The 14560-nt window shown below is 43.2% G+C and overlaps 1 protein-coding gene across 8 annotated transcripts in view; it reads left to right on the forward strand.

Moving 5' to 3' along the window:
- LOC111874244 (calpain-A) overlaps positions 1–14560 on the forward strand; it is a 218810-nt gene that overhangs the window by 135254 nt on the left and 68996 nt on the right. For all 8 annotated transcript variants that reach the window (XM_023869579.2, XM_023869583.2, XM_023869584.2 and 5 more), the window contains one exon: positions 7712–7888. In XM_023869579.2, the coding sequence (XP_023725347.1) occupies positions 7712–7888 (177 nt within the window). The remainder of the gene's footprint in view (positions 1–7711; positions 7889–14560) is intronic.

Below are 14560 nucleotides of genomic sequence, written 5' to 3' on the forward strand. Positions count from 1 at the left end.
TTTTTTCTTTTTTGCGAGATGTTGTTTCCATGTCAGTTTAGCATCCAGGTGTAGGCCTAGACATTTTACTGTTTGCTTTTGCGGTATCTGCATGTTGTTATTGTGACTGCTGGGCATATTGCGGTATCTGCATGTTGTTACTGTGACTGCTGGGCATATTGCGGTATCTGCATGTTGTTACTGTGACTGCTGGGCATATTGCGGTATCTGCATGTTGTTATTGTGACTGCTGGGCATATTTCTTTTCGGAGGGTGAATGATATGTGTGCGGATTTATTCTCGTTCACTTTCACTTTCCATTTTGTTAGCCACTGTTGGAGAGTATTTAAGTAGTTTTGTGTAGTGGTTGAGGCTGTTTGAGGATCTGCGTGGCTAGTAAGGATGGCCGTATCGTCTGCGAATGTCCCTACTAAGCAACAGATGAAACTAACTCTTCGATAAGGTATTCCCTATCCCGTCCGACCGCTGGCTATATGAATAAGAGAGTGTAGCTCCGGAGACTGTTCAGTATCACGAGGTCACAAGTATCATAAGAGATTCCGAGTGAAATCATAGCAGAGATCCTGAGTTTGCACTCAGGGTACAGCTAGTATACTTACATACATTACTAACAATTTCTCTTGATTGTGAATGCAACATTTTTCCACTCAATTTACTTAGTGTAGGTGGCATGTTAAAGGAGATAGAAAAATGTACAAATATAAATAAACAAAAAAGAAAATCAACGAATAAAAATAAACAGTAAAATAAAGTATTAGTACAGTAATTAAGAGAATAATACACTCAAATACGACTCCAAGAGTCAAAACGTTTTAACTTGACTGTACAAGGAAGAATGCTCTTGGGGCGTCCGCTCGCACTGAATGCAGACGAGTGACTAATCATAACACCCCTCAACTTTCACGAAAGGACCTGCCCATCCACTGCGCAACTTTTCCTGTCACCTCTGAATACTAGAACATTACGTCTTGGTGTCGAGTCTCATCTGGGGCTCTTGACCATTATTTGTCAGTTACGGTCTTACTTTTTGTGGGCCGTCCGCTTTGACGAAAGGACAGGTCTGTCATTTGTACATGCCACTGGTCTTTGCCAGCGCAGTCTTTCTCGGGTCCGAGTCCCATGGGACCCCCGACCGTATTTTAATGTCTCACATTTGAGACTTCCCTTTTCGTCGCTTCCTATGACTCGCAGGTTCACGGAGGAGATATTCGACTCCGCCTCCACACGGGTTTAGCACTTGACCAAGTGCAAGTACAAGTCACGTTGCGAATGACGGTCGGTCAATAAGTCTTGGTGTCGAGCCCCATCTGAGGCTCATGACCAGATATTTATTACTGTTTTTGGTAATTACGGTCTTGTTTCTGTGGGGCGCCGTCTTTGGCGAGAGGACGGGTCTGCCTTTTGTATATGCTGCTGGCCATTGCAAGCTCAGTCTTTCTCGGGTCCAAGTCCCTTGGGACTCGCGATCATATTTTACTGTCTCAGATTTCAGACTTCCCTTCTCGTCGCCTCCTAAGGCTCGCAGGTCACGGTGGAGGTATTCAACCCCGCCTCCACAAGGGGGTAAAAACAATTTATCACTTGTCAAGTCAAGTCAAAGTTACTTTACGACTGGCGATTCATCCGTTGTACGCAACGAACAATCCGTTGCTTACGAATGCTAGCTTTACTCAATACAGAACACCTTGTAGAAGTGTTTGGTTTCATCCGTTGTTACGCAACAAACAGTACTTTGTTGCGAATATTCCTACGCAACGGTCGGCTTGTATTCAATTCGTCGCTGTGGGAACTCAACGAATTGACACGTCCAACAATTCTGTTGTTGGGTACATTCGTTGCAGCGGGAACGTTTTTACCGATCCATTACCTAGCAATGAAAGGAGAGATACATTTTACCGAGCCTTTGCGTAACAGCGATAGGAGGGATACAAATACAGGCAGACAGACTGAGGGCACAGGTTTATGAAGTACGCCGCTGCTGAGATGGGAACAGTTCACAAGGTATCCATACAAAGTTTTGTAAAGATTGGTTCTTTATTTTAGGAAAGTAAGCCAAAAATTTGAAGTTATTTTGAGGACGATGTCGTCAGCTTGATTCAACAGTGTCGTCAATATGCGAACTGGATCCCGGGTTACTTGCCACAGTTTCCTTAATCTCTGCTTATGTTTTAAGAAACTTTCCAGATCAGGTATGACCTTACTAGGTCCGAGAGTGTAATTTTGCTTGTCGACAGCCTGTACGCCGAAGCTATAGAGGCAGTAAAGTTGCCGGCGTCTTTATCGGCTTTTTCCTCCGAGTTAATTTGGATTCCAGGTGAAATTCGAAGCTTTGAAACCGCTCCGAATCTGTGAATTTGTCTCCCGGGTCCGGAGAATTCCTAGTTCTAATATGACAGAGCAAGTGGGAAACGATTGGTAGGTGATCTGAGTCCAGAATGTCCGTGACAATGACATATGCAGCGATATCGAGCACATCACCATTTCCCGCAGGAATGTAATGTGTGCAACATTGAGGTGCTGAAATTTCAAAGTCGTTTATGTGCAGTAAATTCAGTAGTTTCACGCCTAAATGGTTTGAAAGTACACTGTTCCAGAATGGATGTTTAGCATTCAGATCTCCTGCCAGTATTGACTTATATCTAAACCTTAAGAGCTCGGTGATGTCTGCATCATTCCAGGCGTGGCCTGCGAATTTGCTGCAAGTAGCACTTCACTATTACAAATCAGTATGCAAACCCTTGTCACTTGTGTTGAAACAAGCGGAGGCAGGTCTACGTGGTTGTGGGGAATTCATTTTCTTACTGCAACGGCAGTGGCGCCTTTTCTTCCTGGGAAGCGGTCAGTACGATAGAAGTGATAGTTTGGAATAAAGAACTTCTCATGAGGTTTGAGATGTGTCTCTGAGAGAAGAGCCACGTCTATGTGTAAGTCGTGGAGCCGTTTACTGAGCTCATGGCGCTGTCTCCAAATGTCATTTACATTAAATGCTATGACTTTAAGCTGTCTGTGAACTCGAGCAGCCATTTTGTTGCATAAAGTACTGTAACGTGTTGGGTTGCTGAATACACCGTAGAGATCGTTAATTGGTTTATTCAACAACCTACAAGTAACGGCTACAATTATTTATAACACAGTTGCGGGGTTTCACACTTTATAACCCTAATCGCATCAATCTGTTTACACTGTTGCGGGGTTTCACGATTTATAACCCTATGCGCAAATCAGCCCACTCTGTGTTCAGTAGTCTACACGTTTACAGTAGGGGAGCTATGTATCACTGTATCACACACTCCCAATTACACACCCGTCCGGTTCTGCTTTCCGCGACGGCTGCTATACTCCAACTGTAGTCGGCTGACTGGAGAACTGTTGATAACACACTCGCTCGTAGGCTTGCTCGGAACTGACTCGGAACTGTCTTCGGCGATGGCCACATTACCACTCAACTCGCAGGCTGCTGTGCAGTTCCCTTATATAGCCGCAGTGCTTGCCTGTTGCGTAATTAGTGCCACGTCATCCTGTTACGTCACCGCGCGTTGCGCGTTACGTTACCGTGCGGAGGGGGGGAGGGGAGCGCTGACTCACCCGTCGCGTCACTGCTGGTGGGGGGTTTCCGTTGCGCAACATGTCACACTGCTCCCTCCTTAAGGCTGTTCGTCCCGAATAGCCTAACGGTGCATCCCCGTTCCTTTGCTTCGGAGGCTGTTCTTGCAGCATCTGTTCTCCGGCCGTTACAACCGCTCCCTACTTAAGACCATCTCGTCTGGAGCGGTTTCCTTTCAGCTCGCCAGAAGATCCAGTTGTGTCCCATTCATCCATCACTTTCACTCTTCCTTGGGAGGTCGGTACTTCTACATTACCGGTTCTTCCCCGATCCGTTGTTTCTTTTTCCGCTTTGGAGGGGGTCAACCCCTCCATAAGGTCCATTCCTTGTTTTGTCGTAATCCGACAGAAAATCCGGCTACTCGCTTGGCGATCTGCAGTCTTGCAGTTTTTCTCAGTTCTGCTTCCTTCACATATCGCGGCTGTCCGCCGCCTAGGTCCTTCACTTCATTTCTGCGTTGTATTTGCTGTCTCNGTTCATATTCAGGTTCACTGACCGGTATCACTGCGACGTCGTCTACAGGGACCTCTTCTTGTCCTACCATCCTTGTTCTGATTGCTTCAATTTTATGTTGGAGTGTCTCATCCAACTCTGACGGCATAGATCGCATTTCGGCCTTCATCTCTTCCTTGTCGGCCTTTCTATCGGCCGCCGCCTTTTCTTGGTAGGCGTCTAATTTTGCCATTAAATCTTCTTTGTCTCTCTTCCTATCGGCCTCCATTTTTTCCATGTCGGCTTTTCTATTGGCTTCTGCCTCTTTCAGGATCATATTTGTTTTTTCTTGGCCAGCTCTGATTTCCTTCAGCAGAAGTTCCATCATCTGCTGCATCTCCATTCTGTAGCAGTAAAATTATCTGAGGCGTATTTAAGCTCGTAAAAATTCTGACACCAAATTGTCACGTGTCTTGAGTTCGAATCTCGTCGGTCACGTGTGTAAGTCCAAATCCCACTTCTGACACCAGTGTTAGTGTTTCGTTACTGAAGACGCCGTTCGGATCGTTAATTGGTTTATTCAACAACCTACAAATCACGGCTACAGTTAATTACAACAATATTGCGGGGTTTCACACTTTATAACCCTAATCGCATTAATCTGTTAACACTGTTGCGGGGTTTCACGATTTATAACCCTATTCGCAAATCAGCTCACTCTGTCTTCAGTAGAGTACATGTTTACAGTAGGGGAGCTGTGTATCACTGTATCACACACACTCCCAATTACACAATTACACACGTCCGGTTCTTCTTTCCGCAACGCTGCTATACTCCAACTGTTGTCGGCTGACTGGAGAACTGTTGATAACACACTCGCTCGTAGGCTTGCTCGGAACTAACTCGGAACTGTCTTCGGCGATGGCCACATTACCACTCAACTCGCAGGCTGCTGTGCAGTTCCCTTATATAGCCGCAGTGCTTACCTGTTGCATAATGAGTGCCACGTAATCCTGTTACGTCACCGCGCGTTGCGCGTTACGTTACCGTGCGGAGGGGGGAGGGGAGCGCTGACTCACCCGCCGCGTCACTGCTGGTGGGGGGGGTTCTCCGTTGCGCAACATGTCACAGTACAATTTTTATAATGACAGTTACTCTGTCTTCTTTTGACACAGCTCCACTGAGCTGTGTCATGATCTGATGCACTATAGTGACTACAGAGTTAGTGTTACACGAGTTGGGAGCATGTACTGATACCTATTTTCTGAAATTCCTGTTGTGGTAGATACTGCTGGACGGGGTTCCGGATGCTTTTCTCCTCTGTCTGCAGAGCATTTGGTTGTTTGTGTTCATTGCCTTGACGCAGTGCAGCAGCGTAGGAAAAGTTTGTACCTAGTTGTTACCTAACAACGACAGGTTGATGCATAGAACACACAAAATCTCCATCAATAAGATATCGACCTCAAAGGTAAAGACGCGTCCAACAATTCTGTTGTTGGGTACATTCGTTGCCGCGGGAACGTGTTTACCGATCCATTACCTAGCAATGAAAGGAGAGATACACTTTACCGAGCCTTTGCATAACAGCGATCATCATCATCATCAGTAATCTGTGAAGACGACAGGTCCACAGTCTCTTTCAAAACAATTCCTCCACTTAATGCGATCTAGAGCTTTCTCCTTCAAATGACAGTATCCTCTTCTGTCCCCAAGGTCATCCAGCATCTTCTTACGTCTTCTTCCTCGTCTTCTTGTCACTTCTATCCGCCCATCTATCTTTCTTTCGATAGCTTCTTTTAGAAGGCAGTTTCTGCGTAAAACATGACCAATCCAATTAGCCTTCCGTTTTCTTATTTCATGTAGGATTAACAGCGATAGGAGGGATACAAATACAGGCAGACAGACTGAGGGCGCAGGTTTATGAAGTACGCCGCTGCTGAGATGGGAACAGTTCACAAGGTATCCATACAAAGTTTTGTAAAGATTGGTTCTTTATTTTAGGAAAGTAGGCCAAAAACTTGAAGTGATTTGAGGACGATGTCGTGATCTTGATTCAGCTAAAGTAAAAAACTCCGTGGCCTTTAGTCTGCAAGTGAACTATACCGACCGAACGATTGCGGTTTGTCGGCGAAATTAGTGTCAACTTTTGCGAACAGAGGGTGTCGCGTGGTCAGCGCAACGGATCCCCACGAGGCTGAAGAGACCCCGTTCCGGACCCACTATTTCTCAGAAAATTTGGTAGTGCCGGGAATTGTACCCGGGACCTTGACATCTGTAGGCAGGACTTCTGACCACTAGACCACAGAGGTGGTCAGCTTGATTCAACAGTGTGGTCAATACGCGAACTTGTGGGACCCCAAGAAATGAAAACTACAAGACAAAACAAACAAGATACGTTTAAACGAATATCAGTAGCGTTGAAGGTGTCACCCTACGAAGTAGAGCGGAAAATATGTATCATTTTGGTACACTACGGAAGGACCCATGCGAAGGCTTAATATCTAAACAAAAGTGCAAATTTCTGCTAACTGCAGCAGACCAACTATCGACGAGCTGTTTGCGAGCATGTCGTTTTACTTCGTGTGGACCTGTTACGAACAGATCACGAACTTAGATTCTAGTTAGCACGCACGTTACGTGCAGCCACACCCTAGACTGGAAACAGACAGGCAGTCGGGGAAGTGGTCTGGTTTCAGAGTGGCATTCCAGAGTCATTCCCGGCGAATGTCGAGATAATGGCTATGAAATATGCCACGTTCACGTCCCCGGATATTGCCTAGCAAACATGTCACGGTTACTTTCTTTATATTGCACGTGTTACAGTGACTCTCGACGGGGTTTTGGATTGGAGATTGGATTTACTGACCACTTTTAACACACGACTCGTGCGAACACTTAATTATAGTGCCATAGCTGATCATCACACTTTACAAATCACTAGGACACACAGACTAATGTTCTTAGTCAGGTACATTCTCAAGTAGTTGTTCCCTGGTAACGGCTTCTAACAGTGGAGATTCTTCAGCTTCAAACTGCACCGACTAACTCTTTACTTCACACTCTCCGTTACAATTGACTTTTACAACTGACTAACATTTGAACTTAGTTTCGATCCCGGGTCTGGTGAAGTGGGATTTGTGGTGGACAAAGTGGAGCTGGGGCAGGTTTTCTCCGAGTACTTCGGATTCCCATGCCAATCTTCATTCCACCAATTGCTCCACAATCACCCTCATTTATCATCTGGGGCTGGTACAATAGGCCAGAAGTGGCCGCAGTACAAGGGACGTAGTCCCACCCCACTAGCAATTATTTTTAACATCTGAACTTGTCTCGGTTATAACATATCGGTACGGACCGCGTTTAAAACATCATTCATTGTTGTACTCCAGTGTTTCGTGGGAACTTGTTTGTTTGCGAAGGCGTTACCCAAACAGCTGCGTATACTTGCTTATTGAAAATCTCGTTCCTAGCAGTGCTTATTGAAAATCTCGTTCCTAGCAGTGCTTATTGAAAATCTCGTTCCTAGCAGAATGCTATTTCATTGTTTGTTTCGAGGCTGTTACGCAGTAACGGCTCTACACGCTGCAATATTTACCATATGTAGTCACCATCATCCTCTTGACGCTTTATAATTCTAGTGTCGTTAGTAGTACGAAACCTTGTCTCTTGTTTCAGCTTGGAGAAAAGGGCTCAGGGCTGAGGGCTCGAGGACAGGTGCAGGACTTTTTTAAAATTCGTGACCAATGCCTGGAGGAAGGGACACTCTTCGAGGACCCCGAATTTCCCGCAGAGGACTCATCAATATATTTCAGCAAGACTCCGCCCCGACCCATCGAATGGAAGAGACCCATGGTGAGTTGACACAGAGCAGCTTCATCGTGCATGATAACCACAACTGATGGTTGTTGAGTTTATTCAAGAAGCTTACTCTACTTCCATCTTCAGGGCCAGAAAGTAAGCAAAGAAGCAAGTGGTAAGCAGCAGGCTCCTTATGCTTTGACCGTGAAGATTGAGAGAGTACTTTCCTTCAGAACGTTGGTGAACATCTACTAGAATGCAGGCATCACATCCCAGAAAATAGTGTCTTCAACCTTATAGTTCATCATTGTGTTCACATACACGTACACCTGCCATTGAACTCATCCAGTGTCATGTCAGTCAATATTTTATCTTCCAGCCTATTTCTCAAAGATCCATTACATCATTGTCCTTTCCTCTATACCTATATTTTCTCTTTCCTTGTAGTCTTCTTCTGTCTATAATGCAACATATCAGTATAGATTTAGATGACGCTAATCCACATTTAATTCACAAAAATATTCGTTAAAATGTTTAAAAAGTCCTTAAAATATAGTATATATACTTTCTGTGTTTATGCCCTACCTGTTTCAGCCACACAGGGTCATCTACAGGCAACACATTTTTAAAGAATCCACTGCACTGTGCACTTTGTCATATAATACTCCTAAAGTACATTGTTGTTGTTATTATTAATTTTGGTGTTATAGGATGTGTGTTCTTCCGATCTTTTGTATTGCAACCGCTCTGTACCCCATTGGGCGTGCTGCTCTCTTGGTTGTGTGTTTCTCTTCCATTGATTTCTCCAGTGAAAAGTTGTGTGGCATTTCATGTTTCCCCATGCATATTGCGTTAGCAGTACTAAGCGAAGAGGCACAGCCACTGTTAAGGTGTCACTGACCAGTGGTTAGAGTGGTCTTGTTTTGGTTATATTCTTTAGGCATGAAAATTTTCAGTTCAGACATCATTGAAAGACTGTTTCCAGAGTATTTTATATTGGAATTTTCAATTGCCGAGATAAAAAGACCCATCACAAGGATAAGGCAATTGCTGCAGCCATGGAGGGTCCTGTACAGTGATATCACAAATATGCTATACTTCTTGTGCACCGTCCTAGCATTGAGAGTAGCAAAATCATAAATTAGTTGTTTGAATTCAAATTATAAGCCAGTTTATGTCAAATTGAAATCTTTTCTACAAGCCCAGCTATTGCTGTTTTGTCACTGTTTACTGTTAATACATTCTAATTAGTTTTGCTTTGACAAGCAGTAGTCACCACTTGACACTATAAAAGGAAGACATAACATTGTTGTGAATGAAATAGGCAAGAACAGGAACTTATCTCAGAAAATAAGCTCATAAACAGAAATGTTCTGTTAGATGTTAATAGGGCTTGTTTCTACCACATGTAAGAGACTATACACTACAGTTAAGTTAATTTAATTATACTTCAGGGTTTAAATACATTATTATTTTATATTTTGATCATGTTTCCTACTTTGATTTAATTTGTTTCTTGAATTTTTATTGCATAACATTTGTCTAATCTATGCTGATACAGTTTTCTAAAGGATCAGTAATTAATAATAGGCAAAAACTTAAATAAATGCCAGTAATTCAAGGAATTAATTTGTGTGGGTGTGCAGCAGCTGCTTGCAGACTCTGCATGATGGTGCATGTCAAGAAGTAGTGTGAAGTAGTTAAACTGTGACACTGTGTTCAACTAAAGGATGCGAATTGTTAATGACTGATGGCAACCATAAAAGAGAATCAGAGATAAATGGCGAAGGTATGGCTCGGAAATGGGAAAGAACAGAAGAGATGATTATAAAGAAGAAATTATTTAAACGTTGAATGGTTCTGTGGAAAAGTGGAAGCGCTATGGCATAGTTACTTACTTACTTGGCTGCGCCATAGCTCAAGCGGTTAGTCGCTTACTTCCCACCGCGGCGGCCTGGGGTCGATCCTGGGTATGGTCAGGTGGGATTTGTGGTGGACTAAGTGGCGCAGGGACAGATTTTCTTCGAGTACTTCGGTTTCCCCTGCCAGTCTTCATTCCACCAATTGCTCCAGAATCACCCTCACCTATCATCTGGGGCTGGTACAATAGTCCAGAAGTGGCCACAGTACAAGGGACTTAGTCCCACCCCACTAGCAATAAAAAAATGCTTACTTACTTACTCATGGAGCTGAGCCCTTCTGGAGGAGCCGCCAATTCAGCAGCTTCTCAAGAATTTCCCAGAGTTTTATGGAACTCGAAGGTTCAATACTGTGTTCACAAAACCATCCATTTGTCCCTATCCTGAGCCAGAACTATCCAATCCATACCATCCCATTCGATCTCTCTAAGATCCATTCTAATATTGTCCACACACCTACGCCTTGGTCTTCCCTGTGGTCGCTTTCTTTCTGGCTTTCCCACCAATATCCTATGTGCATTCCTCGTTTCCCCCATTCGTGCTGCATGACCTGCCCACCTCACCCTCCTTGACTTGATCATTCTAATTATACTTGGAGAAGAGTACAAGTTATGAAGCTCCTAATTATGCAGCTTCCTCCAACCTCCTGTCACTTCATCTCTGTTCGGTCCAAATATTCTCCTCAACACCCTGTTCTCGAACACCCTCAGTCTGTGTTCCTCCCTTAATGTCATAGAGCAAGTTTCACACCCATACAGAACCACAAGCAAAATTATAGTTTTGTATATTCTAATTTTTATGTTGTTGGACAGCAGAGGAGAAGACAAAAGGTTCTGGACTGAATGGTAGCAAGCATTAACCGAGTTCAGTCTTCTCTTAATTTCCTCCTGAATCAGGTTTTGATCTGTTATCGTTGTTCCCAAATATCTGAACTGTGCCACATTTTCAAAACATCTGTTTCCTGTCATTATTTGCCCTGCATTGTGGTGACAAGACAGTAACATATAATTAGTTTTCTCAGTGTTTACTTCTTGACCAACCTCTTTACTTGCCAGTTAAAGTTTGTGTTTTTCTTTATGGTATCTACATTATCACCCAGTAGATTCACATCATCGGCGTAGACCAACAGCTGATGTGTTCCATTTAATTTCAGTCCCACCTGGTATCCCTGGACCTTCCTAATGGCATATTCTAAAGCAAAGTTGAAAAGAAGTGGCGATAAAGCATCTCCTTGCCTTAGACAATTCTAGATATGAAATTTATCAGACAAATGTTTACTTACACGGACTTTGCTATACGTTTCGTTTAAACACATTTTAATGAACCTAACTAGTTTCTTGGGTATTCCAAACTTTATCACAATATTGTACAATACTTCCCTCCTAACTGAATCATAGACTTTCTTGAAGTCTATGAATAGCTGATGTACTGTCTCATCATTTTTTCTCCAATATCTGACGTATGCAAAATATCTGTTCTGTTACTTCGAAGCCCACACTGATGATCCCCAATAATATCATCTCTATATGGACTTAACATTGAGAGAAGAATATTGGACAAAATTTTATATGAAGTTGATAGCAGAGATATCCCCCGATGATTACTACAGTCAGTTTTATCACCCTTATTGTAAACTGGTACAATAATAGAATCCTTCCACTGATCAGGCAATTTGTCCTTGTGCCAAATAGAAGTAATTATATTGTGGATCTTAGAACGTAATATTTCGCTTCCTGCTTGAATAAGTTCTGTCGGAATTTGATCACTACCTGGCGATTTATACCGTTTCAATTTTGCAATTTGACTTTGAACCTCAAAAGGGCTAGGATCAGGTATTAACGGCTCAGCTGTATGGATTTCTGTCTGCCTAACAGCACTGACCCTATATACAAGGTGGTTCAAATATGACCGGGACTGATTAAAAAAAAAACAAAATTGCCAAATACTTACTTGCACAAACCAGTCTTCAACATACTCCCCTCCGGAGTCAACACATTTTTTCCAACGTTCTGGAAACATCCTGATGCCCTTTTCAAAAGACTTGTGGTTGGAGGCGTATCCACTCCCCAACAGTCTGGATGACGGCATCGTCCACAAACCGCATGCCTTGCAGGTCTGATTTGAGCCTTCCGAACAGGTAGAAATCACTTGGAGCCAAATTGGGACTGTACGGCGGATGCGTCAGAAGGTTCTATTTCAGTTTCCGGAGGGTTTCCATTGTTGTTTTGGCCGTATGGGGGTGTGCATTGTCTTGAAGGAGGGCTACCCGCTTTTCACGTATCTTCCGCTTGGATCGGATCTTTTCCTTCACGTCTGTTGCCAGGAGGTCTGAGTAATAAGCTGCATTGACTGTTCTGGCATCTGTCAGAAAGTCTACATGGATAACCCCCTGCCAGTCCCAGAAGAGCGTTGCCATCACTTTTCCTGCCGAACGGCTCCTCCGCGCTTTCTTGGGTTTGGGAAAACTGGTATGCCGCCACTCGCGTGATGACCGCTGGGATTTGGGAATGAAGTAGTGCACCCTCGTTTCATCGGTGGTCACTATAGACTTAAAAAATGCATCACCTTCGCATTCAAACTGCTGTAGGAAACAACTGGCGACTTGCTTGCGCACCATTTTGTTCACGTCCGTCAAAGTGCGTGGTACCCACCGTGCATTCGCCTTGCGATAGTGCAGATGGTATTTCTGGATGTCTTCTACACTACCAACACTGATGGATAGCATTGTTCTAAGTTCCTTGAGAGTGATGAGCCTATTCTCACGAATAAGGGTGTCTGCATGATCAGTGTTTGGCTTGGTGACGGATGTTCGCGGCCGACAATCATGCGGTTCATTCTCCACGCGCGCTCTGCCCTCTCTGAAGCACTTACACCACTCAAACACATGGGTCCGTGAGAGACACTCTTCCCCATACTGTTGTTGGAGTCTGTGGTGAATTTCAGTGGACGGGATGTTTTCTCCTACGAGGAATTTGATCACAATTCATTGTTCCACGCTCCGCAGTACCTTCTGTTCACTAATCACTCTAGCAACTCCTAGACAGGACTGAACAGGTTCTAACCCTAATGGGAGGGAGGGTGGAGGTTGTGGCTTCACTCTCTCAAGGTCGCACAGCTGCTGCGCAGTACGGCTTGTTTAGACAAATCAGTCCCCATCATATTTGAACCACCTTGTACATTCAATGAAAGTGTTATGACTACAAAGGAAAATGTTGAAATGTGGATTGTTACAATGGTGAGGAAGATGGAAACACAGTGCCTGAAACATAGGGTTCTTCAGCCAAGACCAGTGCTCTTTTTGTTGAAATTGAAAAAGATATGTATGATCCAGCCAGTTGATCAGATTTACTAAAAACAAGTTCATAGAAAGTGGAAACTACAGAGAAGCAAACCTATCCAGGTTGCTGTTGTTGAAGTTCACTGTTTTTCACATGTCTAAAAGGAGGGAAGGAAACATGCCGAATTGGGATAGTTACAAGGTCAAGGGAAAATAAACGGTGATTATCTAAACCATGTAATTCTTTTCAGGAATAAAAGGGGGGAATATCTGAAAGACAAAAATTAATGAGCTTGCAACTCATAGTAAGAACAAGAGCATTAGACGCTGGTATAGAGGAAAAAGTGAATTTAAAAAGGGTCACCAACCTAGAAGTATTATTTTTCTTTATTGTTAGTGGGGTGGGACTAAGTCCCTTGTACTGCAGCCACTTCTGGCCTATTGTACCAGCCCCAGATGATAGGTGAGGGTGATTGTGGAGCAATTGGTGGAATGAAGATTGGCAGGGGAAACCGAAGTACTTGGAGAAAACCTGTCCCAGCGCCACTTTGTCCACCACAAATTCCACTTGACCAGATTCGGGATCGAACCCGGGACGCCACGGTGGGAAGCCATCGACTAACCGCTTGAGCTATGGCTCAGCCTAACCTAGAAGTAACTTAGTAAAGTGTGAGAATGGTGATATGCCTGCAGATTCTCACAACATGTTGAGCAGGTGGAAGAGTTACTTCTCTTAGCTAGTGAATGTACATAGGGTTAATTTTGCTAGGCTGTTAGTACATGATTCTAGTCCATTTAAGGTTGAAATTGATATTACAAAGTTGAAAAGTATAAATTGCTGGCTAATGATCAAATTCTGCCAGAACTGATTCAAGCGGGAGGTGAAACATTACTGTGTGAGATCGATTAACACATTTATTCTATTTGTAGTAAGCAAAAATTGCCTGAGCACTGAAAGGAGTCTGTTAGTGTGCCAGTTAACAAGAAGGGTGATGAAACTGACTGCACTAATTATCAAGGACATCATCATTGTCAGCTACATGTAAAATTTTATTCAATATCTTTCTATGAAGGTTAAGTCCATATGTAAAGTAAAGTAAGTAAAGGTATCCCTGTAACAGGTTTTGGAGGCCCATAGGGTTATTGAATTGAATTGAATTTATTTACATTCTATAAATCCTAAGCAGGTTAATACCTTTGGATACAGAACAAGCAAAAGGTTACATACATAAGTACAAGAAATTTAAGCTTAAAAATTAATATTATTTACATTGAAGTATTCATCTAAAGAGTAGAAGGAATGAGCATGTAGATAATTCTTTAACTCTGATTTAAACTTTTTAGTATCATTGCCCAAGTTTTTAATACTTTGTGGCAGATTGTTGAACACTTTTATGCCAGTAAAGTAGACTCCTTTTTGATATACTGATAAAGTTGATGAGGGTAGGTGGAAGTTATATTTTTGTCTAGTATTCATGTTATAGACATCAGAATTTAATTTGAATTTATCTTTGTTGTAAACAACAAATA

The sequence above is a fragment of the Cryptotermes secundus genome, unplaced genomic scaffold (genome assembly GCF_002891405.2).
Source record: "Cryptotermes secundus unplaced genomic scaffold, Csec_1.0 scaffold1171, whole genome shotgun sequence".
Lineage (NCBI taxonomy): Eukaryota > Metazoa > Arthropoda > Insecta > Blattodea > Kalotermitidae > Cryptotermes > Cryptotermes secundus.